The following is an 18,184-nucleotide window of genomic DNA, read 5'->3' as shown; positions in this document are numbered from 1 at the left end:
GTGGTCATGAGATTACAGATGCTTAAAGACAGACTATTATTGTTGAATTGATGGTAACTCCAAGGGGGCTAACAGAGACTTGTTCTTTGTTGAGGTCTGTTCATGAAGATATTGTAAAAGATTCTTGGTACTGTAGCCTATGATTATGGTCGTTCTTGTTGATACTGATCTTGGTGCTTAACTCTGGTCTGCCTGGCCGAGCAGACGCGTCGGCCACAGGCAAGCACCTACGTTTGAGGGGCTGTCCTACAAGTATTGGGATTCGTTGCCCCCTTGTGCTAGACAGCGCCTCAACAGGTTCGGTCCAGGTTCCTTCCCACGGCGAGGTGTAGGGAAATATGGGGATATATGGCTCCCGGGTGTGCGCCACATCTGCACCGTCCAGGATGCACAGCGCCACCACGTGTAGGCTCACCTTCTGGGCCACAGACATGATGTAAACTGCATGAATGGCACACAGAATATCAAGGCCCTATGCAAAGAGATCTATTAAGGAGAAGTGATGACAGAGATAGTCGTTGAGTTGTAGTTGTGAGGTAGGAATGAGTCTCCTTGGTTACTAGTCGAGTTTGCTTTCAAGTCTGACTGCACTTGGTAGAAAGGGGTGGCGGGTGTTTGTCAGCTTCGAGTAAACCCACTATAGGAGGATTTATGGTGCTCTTTACTATGCATATTTATCCCCAGTATCCCCCCCCCCTCTCTCTCTCTCTCTCTCTCTCTCAAACGATCCAAGAGAATATTAATCTCCCATATGCAAAGAAACAGCTTAGGAAAAGCTACAAGGCCTGCTTAGCTAACAAGACCACGCCCTATGACTCACTAGCAGCGTCTATCTCAGCCATGTCCTGTGTGTGTGTGTGTGTGTGTGTGTGTGTGTGTGTGTGTGTGTGTGTGTGTTAATATGCATGTCAGGATGCGTGTGTGCGTGCTTGCATGTCTCTCCATCCACCCTTCCCACACTGACGCACAAGGACAGAGTAGCATCGTGGCCACATGTTGAAAACTGTACTCTTTTCACCTTAACTTGGCCCAGATTTTCGTCCTTTTGCAGCTTAACGTAGGTAAGCGAAGGGAAAGGACAGTACTGTGGCACTACAGGTTTCCACAGCACTTCTTCTTGACTAGCGTCCCATTTTAGTGTGTATTGTTACAGCTCAGCATTCAAAGCGGAGAGATGGCAATTTTAGGCCAAGTTAGAGGAAAAGGGGTAGTCATAGTGGTTTAGAAAGGAGGTTTGAACAGGTCCCTTGCAAAGCTGGCTCAGGTAATTTCTGTGGGGGGAATGGTTTTTGTCTCAGTGATGATAGTTTGTATTTGGGGTTTGGAGGACTCTTATCTCCTTTTCCTTGGCAGTTTATTATCTTTAGTACATATCAGTATTTTCCTTCATACTTTATATAAACATAATATGTATTTTTTCATATAATACATTCATGCAAAACAGGAGTCATGGACTGACCTCTCTCTCTCTCTCTCTCTCTCTCTCTCTCTCTCTCTCTCTCTCTCTCTCTCTCTCTCTCTCTCTCTCTCTCTCTCTTTCGTAAGCGAAAGCATTATCATCTTTAAAAACATCTATATTTGGTTCATCCGACTGTGCACAAATAACACAATATCATGAGATCTTTCTTCTCTTGTGACAGGGCATCATTTCTCTGTTATCACATGTATTTTGGTTCATCTAGTCAGTTATTTTTATGCTTGAGACGCTTTGTATAGAGCTTAGTAGCTTGCTATGGCGCCAGTACCACCATCGCATTAATTATTCAGCTAGGATGGCCACAGTAATAGCTTTATATAAGGTTCAGTAGCTTGCCATGGCCGCAGCACTGACATCACAGTAGCTATTCAGTGAAGGTGGCCATAGCAGTAACGTTATAGGGCCCAGTAGCTTGCCATGGCGCCAGTACCATCATCACACTAATTTTTCAATAAGGGTGTCCACACTACTAACTTTATGTAGAGTTCAGTAGCTTGCCATGGCGCTAGTACCACCGTTACGTTAGTTATTCAGTGAAGGTGATTGCAGTAATAACTTTATAGGGCCCAGTCGCTTGCCATGACACCAGTACCACCATCACATTAATTTTTCAATAAGGGTGTCCACACTACTAACTTTATGTAGGGTTCAGTAGCTTGCCATGGCCTCAGCATCACCATCACATTAGTTACTCAGTGAGGGTGGTCGCAGTATGATGGTATCAGGGACAACGTAGTTTAAAAATAACCCCATAACTTTCCCTTGACCGATGTTCACGTAAGAAATGAAGTCTGAGTCCATATTCGTAAATTTTCTTGATCTTAAGTGGCATACGATATCATTTTTTTTATTTAATGCCAGAAAAGGAAGAAAGCAGAGTATTATCCCTAGATCCATGAAAATCCGTGCCTTTCAAATAATTTGGACAAAAACAAAATGCCAAATTTCAAGATTAATTCATTTTGAGATTTCTGCACACACACACACACACACACACACACACACACACACACACACACACACCGGTAATCTATATATATACTCTGTGAGTAGACTTGACAGCCCGTTCCCAAAGGCCTGGCAGTCTTCTTACACGCCACGCACCTTGCTTATCATCAAAATGGGTGCAGTTCCTTTCCCTCAGCTGGCCTTGTGGTTGATTCCTTAGGTACTCCATATTTACTGCCGTCAGAGGGGGTCCAGATGATATCAAGGGTAGTACAGTATTCAGATCGCCCCGTATGGCCAGTCTCGCTATCTTGCTATGTAGTCTTGGTGCGGTTTTTGCTCGCGGTTGTAAATATATCTGGTAATGTGGTTTTCATCTCCTCTTGTGCCTCGATTTCCTTAGGACAGATGCAGTATTTCTTACCTCGTTTGCAGCTACATTTTTCTTGTGCCTCAGTTTTCTTTAGACAGGTGCAGCATTTCTTACCTACGTTTGCATTTGTGTTAGTCATTTGCCTAGATTTCCTTTAAGACAGATGCAGTTTTTTTCCTCTATGTTTACAGCTGTAGTGTCATTACCTTCGCTAACGGTGTCGGAAGGCCGTTTTCATCCGTGTCAGTCAAAAAGTTGGCATCGGATTTTAATAAAGATCTAGCGGACAGGTGGACAGAGGAGCAAGAAAGAGTTGTTTCAGTTTTGAGGTGGATCCGAGTCTGGAGTCTGGAATAAATAGTAATTTTATTTGTCGTTGGTCAAGGCATGTGCCCTCATAGTGTTTTCTGATTTATATTGTACTGTCGGCTTCACAATGCACTGTTCACTCCAACTAGGCGTAAAAGTGCCATCATCACCCTGAATGCTGAGCTATGAGAAGAGATTAACACTAGGATGTGATGCTAGTCACGAAAAACTGCTATGGAAGGAATGAGAAGCCGTATCATTAACTCTGCCACTAGGTTACGGGAAATAGCTTGCAAAGGTCGGAAATATCACCAGGTTAAATATTCCCTACTGTCTTCAAACTGTGTCAAGGCCTAGTAATGTCTTGCTAAGCTAATCAGTAACATTCAGTGGGCTGGAAGGGTTGGAATCTGGTTCACTAGTTAGGGGACCCATAGATGATTCTCCTTGATACGATGCGTCAGGGTGGAAAGCGGCGGACAGGCCCAAGTGTGAGTAGAGGCGGTGGAACAATAGGCTAACTTTTGTCCTTAGTGTGAAGTAGACGCAGTGGAGTAGTAAGCCTGTTATTATTATTATTATTATTATTATTTATTATTATTATTATATCACAGTTAGCGTCCTATTTAAAACCGTTAGTAGAAACTGCTTTGATATGGGTATGGCTAATTTGATAGTGTATATGTAATAGTGATCAAACTGAACTGTATGTGAATGATGTGTAGTCCATATTACTGGGCACGTAGCTGATAGTCCTGCCACTTTTATATATACAGTTTTTAGGTGTAGTAGCTTCAGGGAACGACTCTGTCTGTCTGTCTGTCTGTCATTAATGATTTTAGGACCCGAGGTGCATCACTCCAATGCACTATAGCGACATCAGCGGAGCCACACCACTGCACACTATACCATACCATACCACACCATACCACACCACACCACACCACACCGCACCACACCACACCACACCATTCTACCCTACCACATCACACCACATCACTTCACCACAGCATTATAACGACATCAGCTGGGTCGCACCACTGCACGCCATACCATTCCCTACCATGCCACACCATACCATTCTGCCCTTCCACATCACTCCACCACAGCACAGCACACCACAGCACAGCAAAGCACACCACACCACACCACACCACACCACACCAAGAGCATTAACTGAAGGGTCCTGAAATTTCCTCCTCAGATACTTTTGTTTTTATTAAATTATTTTTTATTTAATCCAATCTCAGCTCACTGCGCCTTTAAATCATCCTATCAGTCCCACTACACATTACTTGACAACCCGCAAATAAACGAATAAATAAATGAATCAATTAAATAAATGATTAAATAGATAAATATATAAAGTAATAGACAAGTGGCTAACTCACTCACTCACTACGTAAATCTGTAAAAAAATAAAACACATTCCCTTCTCAGACACCTGCAGTTCTAGTCCTACACTCTCCACTCTCTCTCCTTTCTCCTTCGATTCCCAGCTGGCCAATGCACCTGATTTACCTCCACGCTAATATGATCATTTGTCTGCCCTGCCCATCTCACCACCTGTGCCCACCTGTCTAAACACATTTTAATATCCCTACCCACTTTTTTGCTCTCTCTCCTTTCTTGCCACTTTTCCTCTGGTAGTGGCTTTGTGCACCCTGAATGGAGCAGCTGCAGCGTCCACCCAGGAGCCAAGCCTCCCCATACTTCCCTGCATTTCACCATGGGGAGGACCCTGGTCCGGCGCTGTCTGCCACAAGGGGACGTTGTATTTGCTGTACTATTCTTGTAGGACGTCCCCGCAGAAGCAGTGGCTTACCTGTGGCCCACGGGTCTGCTCGGCCAGGCAGCCTGGGATTGCAGCAGCAGCAACAACAACAACAACAACTTTGTCCACATTTTCCTTGGTGCAATACGTAACAAAATCTGTCACCGAGAATACGAGCTCAGTTTGAACAGGCCATCAGTGCTGTTAGTAGCCTATAGATTATGGGTGTAGTAGACAAGGTAAATCGCTAACGGAGAGATGCTACGAGCCCCAAGTTTTGGACATGCCGTCAGTATAGTTAGTATTCCTTGTAGGGCAGGTTCGTGTAGTTGGGATGGCCTTATCTCGCGAGACATTCATCAAGTTTTATTCACACCACACTGAGTTGCACCTGCCATGACTCACTATCAGATTTACGGTGTTTATATTTGGCAAGGGGAAATATGTGACACTTTAACCCCTACACCACCAGAGACTAAGTGTAGCCTGGGTAGCAGCGTCTGGCACTTGTAGCCTAGAGAGCAATATCTGACACGTGTGGGGATATTATGACACCTTAACTCAATATCTTACACTTTAAGACATGACCTGAGAGCACTTTAGCCTCGGTAGCACCATCTGACACATGTAGCCTAGAGAACAATATCTGGCACTTGCAATATGTGACACTTATATGGTTTAGTTAACACTTAAGATTGTCACAGCCAGCAAAGAAGTGTTGGTGAACTTTCCTCAGTGTTGTAGCCACGAAAATTGCTAACCCTCTAAGCATTATTTGGTTTAAAAGTAGGAAGGATGCTGAAGATTTGGAAATAAGTAAAAATAATGGTAGTGGTGTTGGAAAGGTCAGAATGGTAGAGAGAGAGACAGGGAGATAAGGAACATGATGGTGCTGGTAGAATGATAGGCAAGCTGGTTATGCTGATAGGGAATAGATGGATTGATAGGGATGCTGGTGATGCTAGTTGGGAGACAGATAAGGAAGATGGTGATGCTGGTAAGGAGATAGAGAGATAGGGAGACAGGAAAGCTGGTGGTGACGGTAGGGAGATGGAGTTAGGGAAGATGATGATGGTGGGAGGGAGATAATGACAGAGCGATAGGGAGACGGAAGTTGGTTCTGCTAGGGAGATAGAGAGATAGGGAGGCTAGCTGGTTGTTTTGGTAGGAAGATAACGAGACAGAGATAGGAAAATAGTGAGGCATAGATATCAAGACAGAGAGATAGGGAGACAGAATCTGGTGATGCTGATAGGGAAGACGTATGCACCTGTATCCCATCACACCCGGATCTTGCCTGACATAACTGCCTTTTCCTCCTCTTCTGTTCCTCCCTCTCCTGCCAGAATCTGCACTCCGGTCTCCCCTCCCTCCCCATTCTCACACCCCAACATCCATCCCTCCACTCCTTACTCTCTTTTTCGATCTGTTTCGCGCCCTGGTCAGTTTCACAGTTCTTTTTTGTACGCGTTCTGACTTAGCGTGATTCAACCTAACCTGACTTAGCCTAACTTAATCTAATATTCATTCCATATTCTTCTTTACATAGTCTCACTCTCTGCCAGGCTTCATAGTCCCGTCTTACGAGGTCTGACTTACCTTTAGCTGAGCCTGATATCTCTTTCATTCACCTTACTTAAATTCCTAACTCCCTGGGCCAGTTTCATAGCTCCTTCGTATATGCCCTGACCTAACCTAGTCTTACCTGATCTAACCTAATCTACTAAATCAATCTCTGGTAGTGAGGGAGTTAAACAGAGGTTGTAATTAATCACGTTACTTTGTTAGGATTCTTCTAAAATAAATATATTGTGTAGCTGTAACGATAATTAAATAAAAAAGACATAATAGCAGTGAAAAGATTGACGTATTAATGTGTGCTTTTCATTACACCTCTACCTAATTCCCTTTCTGAACCATCACTTCCACTTCTTCTCTGTCTCTCTCAACATCCTAATATTTTTACCTCCGTTACACTCGCACATGCTTCCTCTTCCTCCGTCACTCTTACACTTGCCTTCTCCCCCTCCATCACTCTCACACTTGCCTTCTCCCCCTACCTTCTCCCTCTCTTTCTCCTTCTCTCTTTCCATCACTCCCACACCTGCCTTCTGCCCCACCATCACTCGCACACCTGCCACCTCTCACTCCATCACTCCTATACGTGCCTCCTCCCCGTCTGTCACTCACACCTACTCCCTCCCCCTCCATCACTCTCACACCTTCCCCCATCACCACTCCCTCTCACTCCTGGCATGATCGTTGGACCGGTTCCTGATTAACCTCCAGGTGTGCTAATGTGCTCAGATTATTTGTCTCCCAAGTAGGTGATAAGCAACTCCAGAATTTTACATAGTATCTATGTCTGTCTATCTGTCTACCTATCTGTCTATCTGTCTACTCATCTATCCATCTGTCTATCTATGTATCTATCCATTTATCTATCTGTCTGTCTTTCTGTCTAGAGAGAGTAAACTAAATGAACTCTAATCTCGTAATACCTACTCTATAACTATTTTAGTATACATAGGCCATTGATTCCTTTACTCCCTATTTAGATCGACCGCTGCCTATTTTGGAGGTCGTATCGTTGAAGCGTTGGCTGGCTTTAACAGATGCTTATATTGCGCCAGCCTGATTTACGGACGATTTTACTGCACATAAATAAGCTTTGATGCTGATTCTAGTGCTGCTTGTGGCTGCTCATATGGGTTAGTTAATTCCACTCTCCAGTGCGAGAGAGAGAGAGCGAGCGAGCGAGCGAGCGAGAGAGAGAGAGAGAGAGGAGTTGAGGGCGAGTGTACTAAGGCATGGGATATAATGTATGTTTATGGTATATACGGAGATTTTTACCTGACAACGATCTGTGGCGTCACTGAACTCGGTTGGTGGTCAGGTGTAGTCAGACTGAAGGGTTGATTTGACTAGTAACCAAGGAGACTCATTCATGCCTCTTAACTAAGGCTCAACGAATTTCATGCAACCATAACTTTGTACTAAAGATGAAACACACACACACACACACACACACATACACACACATACACACACACACAAAGACTCTCTAAGAGAGAAATCTATGCTTCCACAGTATAAACAATAATCTCATTTTACTTTTAAAATTCATTCGGTCTAGGAAAGAAGAGCTTTAAAAGGTGACAGGAGAGGCGGGAGAAATAGGAAGAGAAAGGGACAGACACAGAAAAAGAATGATAATGGTAAAAGAAGGAGGAGGCGGCACTACATCAAGTGAGTGGAGGATGATACTCACCACCTACCACTAAGAGGTGGTTCTGAAACTTGGATACCTGAATATTAAGTACTTTCCCGATGCCCAGACGGCTGTGCATTTGTGACTGGTTCTGTAAATGCAATATTATTTATACTTAACTGGTTAGGCAACCTTATATGGTGCCTCACAGCTTCCTTCCTTCTCTCTGGCCAACTAGTTACTTCTCCCTTCTCTTCATCGTCTTTCCTCCAAGTTTCCTCCCACTTTCATCCAAGTTTCCCCATAGTTTCCTTCCAGTTTCCTCCTCGTTTCCTCCTCCTTTCCTCTCAGTTTCCTTCCAGTTTCCTCCTCGTTTCCTCTCAGTTTCCTTCCAGTGTCCTCCCACTTTCCTCCCAGTTTTCTCCCAGTTTCATTTCAGTTTCTTCTCTCTTCTTTCTCATCCAGTCGCGTCACCCTTCAAGGACCTACTAAGTGGTTTTCCCTTTCCTCTTCTCTTCTCTCTCTTTCCTCCTACTTTCCTCCAAGTTTCCTCAAATTTTCCACCGTTTCCGCTGAAGTTGTCCTCCTACACCTCACCAGCTTCTTTTGGGAGTATAGGGAGGGACAGGAGGGACGTTTGTACTGTATAACCCGGGCAGCGAAGCAGCTTGGTTATATCAGTGCCACCACGTGAAGACTCTCACCAGCACAGTTCAGAACTCCAAACACGTACAAGCATTATAAACACACACACACACACACACACACACACACACACACACACACACACACACACACACACACACACACACACACACACACACACACACACACACACACACACACACACACACATTTATTCACAACCGAGCCCTTTGGAAATCATCTGTTAATAGGTGGGCAATTTTATCTCAATATGGATGACAGGCGTACGTGGGGTAATCTTGCTGAGTGTGGGTAACTGTCTGGGTCCGATCGTGTGCTGAATGGGGTCGCTTTCCCCGCACTTATATATTCCTTCATGTGATCTGTACTGGCAGGAAATCCAGTCTATGTACCAACGTCTGAAAAAAGAAAAAGAATTATACGGTATTGATGTTAAGGAGAATGGGTCGACAGTGGTTCATACCCCAAATGACTTTACATGCATATCTTAAAAAGTAATCCACATCGTTGTTCCATATAATATCAAGTCGTGGGCACAACCAAGAGGGGAGTGGGAGACCATTAGCCTGCCCCCCCTCCCTCCACCCTTCCAACAGAATAAAGTGAACTGGAAGGTAGTCAGCTAGTCATTTATCATCATCATCATCATCATCATCATTATCATCATCATCATCATCATCATCATCATCATCATCATCATCATCCAGACCTCTTTTCCCACTCCAAAATGATATAGATACTAAGCAAAGTTTGTCCAGCTGAATGTGCCACACTCCCATTCATTCATCATTATTTTATTTATTCATTTAGGTATTAGTCATTGTTTCCTGGGTTGTTTCCTAGAGTAATTAACAATATATATATTTTTATGGACTGCTCTCACCCTGGCATTGCATAGTGGCAGTAATTGCATGAGTCTGTATAGTCATCGTGAGAAGCTCATCAGGGTACAGCACTGATAACACGTGTAAAGACATACCACTACACACACTTCTAATGTCCGCCCCCACGCTGGATTGATCTCTTGTCCAGATATGAGGGTGATGGCTTGACAGGGATGTTGTATAAGAAGTATGTGCCTGGGAGTGAAGGAGGCTTTTGTTTAACGCTCTTCTTCCTTGATCATACACGGAGGCAGCTCTGAAAACAAAAGAAGATATCCTTACTCTTTTATATTCAGTCTGTCAGATGTATGGACTAACATCATTATATACCTACCAGTGTATATACGTCGAAGGAGAATGAGATATCGACTAGAAGAATGTATGCGAGTGAGGTGGAGGGGGGAAAGGGAGATCGACGATGAGATGGAGGGATAGAGTGGAGAAATATATGAAAGAGGGTGATGTTAGTTGGAGGGAAGGCAGCTAAATGGTAGGGGACAGGATGACAGAGAGGAAATTTGTGGCTACCCCATACGAGAGTGAGGCGTTGGGCTATAGATAGATAGAATATATGTGTGTGTGTGTGTGTGTGTGTGTGTGTGTGTGTGTGTGTGAGAAAGGGTAATATTAAAATTGCAGAAGAATAAAGACTTCGCATTAGTAATAATTTAAAACAAATTTTTAAAGAAACATTCAACTGCATCCCTTATCGAGCATTCATCAGTTTTCAGTATTAGATTTTTTGCCGCCTTTCTCTCCCTGTCCCATATTACCTCCTTCCTTCGCTGTCATCCTCTCGTCCGCCCCCTCTGCCTCCCTCTTTGCAACCTTCCGTCCTACCATTCCTACTTCTTTCCCTCCCTAAATCCCTCCCTATCTCACTACCTCCTCTTCAGCCATTCTTCCTACCTCTCTCCCTCCCTGTCTCCATTTCAAAACCATCCTTCCCCACAACAACATCTTCGCCTTCTTCCCTCCCTTCCTCCCTCGCTTCCTACCTTCTTCACTCCCTCCCTCCCTACCTCCCACTCTGCTTCTCTCCCTCCCTCGCTTCCTACCTCCCTCCCTCCCACCCTGCCTCACTTTCACCCATCATCCTGCCTCACTCTCGCTCACCTTCCCCAAATCAGCCTTGTCTCGTCCTCTTGTTGTGTCCAGAAGTGAAAGTTGGAGAGTGGACCAGATGTTAGAGAGAGAGAGAGAGAGAGAGAGAGAGGAGAGTGTGCGTGCGTGCGTGCGTGTGTGTGTGTGTGTGTGTGTGTGTGTGTGTGTGTGTGCACTGCTACTGCTACTACAGAATAGTAATCTGTAGTTCCACCCCCAGAAAAAAAAGAACTTGCATCTACAGGCCTTTATCAACTTTGTCATGATGATGATGATTTGCACCCAATATATTTACTCTTCCCACACCCCAACACCTTCCCCCTCTCCTCCTGCCCCTCTCAGCCTCTAGTCATATATCCACGGGCTATACCTTAATAGATGGAAGGTAATTCCTAATGGGGACCACCTTGAGCTGCCTTCGTCACTAAATATACTTGGTTAACGTAATGAGATCCTATAACAATCATGACCATCTAACAAGCTATTATGTGCTACCTTCGTTGAGCACCTGTGTGAAGAGAGGCAACGAAAATGCGTGTTTAAGGCCTACCAATGCTCGGTTATACAAACAACTCTCAATCCCTCCTTCTCCTCTCCAGGTAAGAGAGTGTCATAGCGTGGGCAATGATAGCTGGAACGTGTGAGGTAAGTGTTAAATATGCTCCCAGATTTTAGTCCTTTTGCAGCTTGATTTCGTGTAGGTCAGTGGCCGAAAAAGACAGTGCTATGGCCCAACAACACGTCCTTTCCATAACAATGTACGTGACCAGCATAACATTCTAGCGTTAATTTACTGTTCCCGCTCGGCATTCACGATGGATAGATGGCAGTTTTTGGCCAAGTTAGAGTAAAAAGAGCATAGTTGGTCCGCTACCTGGCCCAGCACGACGGTGGGATAAAAAACGTTTGTGTAACACAGGGGCTCCAACTGTCACCCTCGTGTTTGTTGCTGTGTCACTTTGGTATCTCTAGGTTTCTCTCTCTTGTCTCCTTATTTCCCTCCTTCCATACCTTTCATTCTTTCCCTCCTCTCTACGTATCTGTTTCTGCCATCGAACTTGGAAAATGCTATATCAGTTTGCTTCTCTGTTTGGTGGATAGGTGGGCTGTGGGTCAAGGAGGAGTTTATTATATTTTGAGGTGGATCCGGATCCAGATGCAAGAAATCATAAATTATATTGGCGTTAGCGGAGGTATGCACTCTCTGAACGCTTTGTATTTGCTGTGTCATTTGAGTCTCTCCTCATTTTTCCCATCTCTCACTATTTCCTTCCTTCCGTACCTCTCATTCTCTCTGTCTTCTCTTAATATTTGTTTTTGTGACATTATTTTCATTTCACTCTCCTCTCTTTGTATTTCCCTCTTTCTCTATCACTTCTCTCCATAATTTCCTCCTTCCCTGTCTCTCTCCTCATTCCTCTCCTAACCAGCCTTTCGTTCTCTCCCTCTTATTTCACTGCTTTCCTACCTTCTTCACTCCCTCTTCTCTCCATTGTTTTCTCCTTTGTTACTTCTCCTTTCCTTCCTCTTCTGTCCTGTTTTCTTTCTGTCTTACCTCGCCCTCTCACTCATTTTCTCCATATTTCCCTGTTTCCCTATCTCTCCTTCTCTCCCTCTTCTCCCCGTATTTCCTTCCTTCACCATCCCTTCAATTATCATGTTCACCTTCTCAAACTCTCGCTCTCTTCGTCTTACCGAAACATTTCTTTGCTTCCCTACCCCTCCTTCTCTCCTTCTTCTCTCCCCCCCCTCCTACGTCTCTCTCATTCTTTCTATATTTCCCTGCTAACTTTCTCTCCTTTTCTCCCCTTATCTCCAAATGTCCCTACTTTCCAACTCTCCTCTCACCCTCTTCCCTCCTTATTTCCTTCCTTCCCTATCACCTCTTTTCTATATTTCCCTCTTCCCCCTCGTCACTACTTTTTAAATAACGATCCCCCCACCACCACCACACCACACCACCACCACACCACACCACCACCAGTCATTGTTGCTGTGTCACTGGTCACCCTCATTCGCCACAATTATTCTGAAATAAGAGAGAAGGGTGACGCAGGCATTGAGGTGTTGACATAACTTTCAATTATTTGCCCGTACGAAATTAGTCACTAGGGCACGATTCACTCCCTTCCAAATTAGTATCACAATGGCCACGAGTCATACCTGCCCCTTATTCCTACACCTTTCCCTACCTGCCAAAATTCCTTCACCTTTCCACACCTGCCCATATTCCTACACCTTTCCACACCTGCCCATATTCCAATACCTCTCCATACCTGCCCATATTCCTACACCTTTCCATACCTGCCCATATTCTTACACCTTTCCATACCTGCCCATATTCTTACACATTTCCATACCTGCCCATATTCTTACACCTTTCCATACCTGCCCATATTCTTACACATTTCCATACCTGCCCATAGTCCTTTATCATAACTCCTTCGCATGTAACTATAACACTAATATGAAACAGACAATACTTAACGGTGATGGAGTTAAGAGTGATGTTGAATGGGAATATGTGGAAGGGAATTTGTAGTATATTTCTGAGTATACGATAAGGGGTTAAACATGACCAAGATCCGTGGTACCTTCAGCTCAGTAGATGGCCAGAGGTTGTCACATTGTAAGGCTGATGTAACTAGTAATCAAGGAGCTTCTACTCTTTATCACCGCCTTCCCAGATTTCATTCAACCACAGCATAGAATTTAAGATATGAGTGGCCCAATTCAGTGAGATGAAGGACAAGAGAGTGTAGTGTAAATATCCCATAATTCAGTGTTCTTGGTCTCTCAAATGATGACTACACTGAGGGGTATTAGTGTAAATAAACCGCTTGCCATCATGGGCTTAGTTCTGTGGTTCAACTTACCTCATTAGATGTTCACAAAAGGACCGCTGCCCCTATAGTGCCCTGCTACTTTTGATGTTATCCGGGGGTTGTAATTTTAAGTGGTTAGAGAGAGAGAGAGAGAGAGAGAGAGAGAGAGAGAGAGAGAGAGAGGAGGGGGGAGGAGGTTACTTAGTTACCTGTACATACCACCGATTTCTTAACTTACTTTTTCCAGACTGAGGGAGATGGTGGCGGTGGCGGGGGTCTACAGCAGGCCAGTGGAGCGCCGACCCAGAGACTGGGCTGGTGACACTGATGGAGGCGGCTCTGGCCAGGCTAATCAACGCTGACCCCATTGACTAGTGGTCTCAACTCGACCCACAGCCAATTGCAAGGTAGTGTGCTTTGAAATTGTCGATGATAGTATGATGATGGTGATGATGATGATGATGATGATGATGATGATATAATGATGATGTGGACCTATAGCAATGTGGTATTAAGTCGACCCATAGCTAGTTGCAAGGTATTTGGCCATAGCACTTTAATCTGGTCGTGTGTATGATGATGATAATGACTGATGATTTGATTCTGCACAGCCATGACCAAGAGTTCATCGGAATTTCTCAGCCAGCATTGCGTCGTATCTTGCGTATTTCTCTTTCCTCCCCAGAGACAGGGAATATCCTTCCTTCCCATACTCTTTTCTTGTGTACTTCATATTGCTATCACATAGAAATAGTTCATGTAACAGCCCACATTGCCACAACCGGTAGGGAATGTGGGCAAACTTTGGCTGTCCCGTACCACACCACTCTGAGATTTTAACCTTCCTGTATTGCAACGTAGTATATTGATGATGTGAGCTTAAAGCAAGGTACTGTGTTAGTACTGTCCTTGGGTGATGATGGGAACGGTGAGACTTGCACGGAACCACTTTGATTTTGCTAGTACTGGCCAGAACTACTGATGATAAGGGTTCGTTATTGCTTGTGTTAGTTCTTGGTGATGACGGCAACCTGTTGCAAGGCAAAAAAAGTCAACTTTTCTCCTCGGTCTGTAACTTTAAAAGGTAGTAAAGGAGAGATGACTGAGATAGCGTGATCGAGTTATAGTGTCCAGTCACTAGGCGTACAACGTATCCGAGAGGGCAAGGGTAAATTTGTGGCCCTTATTTTCTGTAGCATTTGTCGTTGTTTTGGCAGATATCGGGTACCACTGGAAAACAGCTTTCACCACAGTTTAAATATGTGAGGCAGAGAGATTTTAGGTAACTATAAATTAAACTTCTAAAAATAACTCGTAAAAAGTACCCTAGTGGTGCAGGTGGCCGGCCTTCTCCCGGCTGTTTGTCTTTACTTGGCACGGACGAGTACATCATATTATCTGGCTGGTGGAGAGAGAGAGAGAGAGAGAGAGAGAGAGAGAGAGAAGGCTCCATTTCTCACATCGTAAAGTGGAAGGTAATCTCTATCTCTCCTTATACCCTAGATAGATTGAAAGATAGACAGATGAGCAAAGATAAGTTTGCCCCTTCTACCCTAGAGCAATATAGTCTCCGTCATAACCATTCCGAGAACATCACTTCAATTTTCCTTTTGGTTACCGCCAGACGATTTTATTCAGCTTAGGAAGGATGACCTCGAATAAAAGCTTTTCGCGGTCACCTACATTCCAGTTCACGGTACTCTGAATGACAGTGGTAGCGTACGAGCCAAAATCCACCATCATTAGTCTACAGTATAGCCCTTGTTACGGTATATTTCCCTGGTGTGCTTGTAAGTGTGCTGTCGCCTTTTGTTCCATATTACAGGTTGCAGTGTAGACTTCGGAGCTCCCTTTTCTCAGCGATTTATTGCGTGTATTGCACCTCGGCCTCTTACTGGATGTTATTAGGAAAGTTGTTGTTTGTTTCTCGCTTTTTTCAGCTGGAATAATCCCTTCAGTAGGAGAGGCTTTATGTTAGAAAATAAAGCAGCGTAAAAAACGTAAATTCTGGTTAAAGAGGATCATGACCATTGTATTGTAATTGGGAACGCGAAGGGGAAGTCAAGTACTGTCCTATGATTTGACGGTAATTAAAGGGACACCTGTAATTAAAGGTGATTAGCCCACATCCCTCACTGCAGGTACGGAAAGGTGAGACGTGTCCTATCCTCATCAGGTAGTTCAAAAATTGTCGTAACCAATAGGGAGCTTGTCTTTACATTTGCGCTTTCAATTTTAATACTGAATCCTGGCTGCAGCATCCAGGTGACGTCCTGTTTATTCTTGTTGTTACCAGACGATTTTATTCAGCATAGGAAAGGTCTGTCGTACTGGAGGGGTCATCTCTTCCTGTTCTATAAGTCTGTCCTGTGTTGAATAAAACTGGAAGAAAATATTAAGGAATGAAGAAGGCGTTCGTTCGTTCGTTGACGATTTCCTCCCCTATAGGGAGGGCCGGGCCTTACATTAGCCCAGTCAGTGGATTTTTGACTGGATTTCTTAGTTGGTTGTGTGGGCTGTATTTGAGGGGGAAGAAACCACCGTGGTGGTTCTGTATGGCCTTTTTTTTTTTTTTTTTTTTTTTTTTTAATATAGCTCACAGGTGCATCATATGCCTGCACACGTTGATGTATAAAAACATCCGCACATGCAGGCACAAACACACGAGTGATTTTAGAGTGGGAGGGTATAATGGAACAGGTGACCAGGTGACCGTTAGGCGCGGGGATTAGCGGGGATTAACGGTACCTGAACCGTATGGAAGGGGGCATGGTGACTGAGACAGTTGTGGCTGCCTGACTGAGTGATTTTAAAAGGGTGGGGGGAAGTGTGCAGTGATGTTTGCTAGGGTTGTTATGGGTGTATTAGCAATCACTGCAGCAGCTGCTTGTTTAAGTGTCTCCTCGGGGCTGGCTGCCGTATTTATGCGGGGCGTATCTGGGTTGGGGAGATTGACAGGTCTGTTAAATTTATTGGTGTTTCGGCAGCTGAGAATATAGTGGAGACACGGGAATGGGGTATCAGTGTTGCAGTTTTCACACGTGCTGGGTTGTGCCTCATTTGTGAGTATATGAGCTTTACACTTATATCCCAGGCGGAGGCGTCGTATATTTTTAAGTGTTCTGCTTTTGAATTTGTTAATAGCATTTATTGGCTCATATTTTGTAGCGGCAGCATACCATATTGCAGAAGGGGAGCCCGCCTGGACTTCATGCTCGTGTTCTGAGCGGTTGATTGTTGCTGCCTGCATTTTAATTGTTCTTTTGATCTGAGTGAGGCTCGGTGTTATGTCAACCTGAACGTGTGAATATTCCGTGGCTTCTTTGGCTAGTTGGTCTGCCAATTCATTCCCTCTGATACCTACATGGCTGGGTATCCAATTAATTGTTATAGTTCCGCCAGCATCTCGTATTTCTTGCGCGGTGGCAATTATGTCAGTAATTAAATGAGTGTTATCAGACGGCTCCTGTTTTCTTAGCGTTTGTATTGCGCTGGCGGAGTCTGTATGGATGATTGTATGGGATGTTGGGTTGATGTCTAGGGCATCATCCATGGCGGTAAGAATTGCAATTAATTCAGTCTGGAGTGTAGAGGCTCCATCTGATACACGCAGGCCAAATGAGTGTTCTCGGCATACGACTGCCGCACCTGCTATATTGTTATTCACAGAGTCGTCTGTATAGTAGGTTGATGAGTTGGGGGAGGTGAGGGAGGCAATTTGCATTAAGCTCTCTTGGCGTAATTGTTGTACGCCAAGAGAGCTTATTGCAAATTGCCTCCCCAGGGTCAGAGAGTTGATCAAGCAGACCTAAGTGTGTGTGTGTGTGTGTGTGTGTGTGTGTGTGTGTGTGTGTGTGTGTGTGTATCTTTTTCTCGCTGCCATGGACTCACCTAGGTGTTCCACTGAGGCAAACATCATACCCTTATACTTAGCGGAGGGAACATATCGCGGTCAGGGGGTTCATCTGTCCATCCTCGAGTTTGGCATCAGTTGGGATTCGGAATAATCTTTTTAGTCGCGTATTCTCGTCAGGTAAGTAAGCTCCCTAACACCTTTTCCTTACCGGTTTATTTTTGCTTGCATCTCATTAATAATTCCTTGCATGTTATTTTTGCCTTCCATGATGGTGTTTAAAAGATATACGCAATATACGGGAGAGTAGTAAGGCACACTATGGAAAATAATTCGCTATGGATAAGGTGTCAGGGAGCCACCTTAACCGACGAGAATACAGGCCTTAATCCCATCAGTCTGAGCATTATTTCCTTCACTACTGCAGACAGAGTGGCACATTAAAGAAGATATGGAACGTTGTGGTGGCGCTGTGGGTGTGCTGGTGTTTTTAGAGAGAATGGAGAATGCGAGACTGACTAGGAGAGTATGTGAGTAGGGTGAAGGTGGAGGAGGTGTGGGAGAAACCGAGGATGAGATGGAGGGGTCGGGTGGAGAGGTAGATGAGTGGGGAGGGTGTAAACTGGAGAGAAGGAAGCGGGATGGCAAAGGACAGAATGACCTATAGACGATAGATTTGTAGCCACCCTTTCCTAGATTCAGGTATCTTACTATAATACTCGACGACAAATTAGAAGAGGCCTGGTCTAAGCTGAATGAA

The 18,184-nt window shown here is 44.5% G+C and overlaps 1 protein-coding gene across 1 annotated transcript; it reads right to left on the bottom strand.

The window, feature by feature from the left end:
- Positions 1-16,380: 16,380 nt before the first annotated feature.
- LOC145389592 (uncharacterized) lies at positions 16,381-17,295 on the bottom strand. Its single transcript, XM_080264844.1, has one exon. The coding sequence runs from the start codon at positions 17,293-17,295 to the stop codon at positions 16,381-16,383; it is 915 nt and encodes a 304-aa protein (XP_080120970.1).
- Positions 17,296-18,184: the final 889 nt, after the last annotated feature.

The sequence above is a fragment of the Coenobita brevimanus genome, unplaced genomic scaffold, assembly GCF_032717465.1.
Source record: "Coenobita brevimanus isolate Jiangsu-jjx unplaced genomic scaffold, ASM3271746v2 jjx.HiC_scaffold_145, whole genome shotgun sequence".
Lineage (NCBI taxonomy): Eukaryota > Metazoa > Arthropoda > Malacostraca > Decapoda > Coenobitidae > Coenobita > Coenobita brevimanus.
Note: the sequence above shows the minus strand (reverse complement) of the source record. Positions and strands in the feature narration are given on the sequence as shown.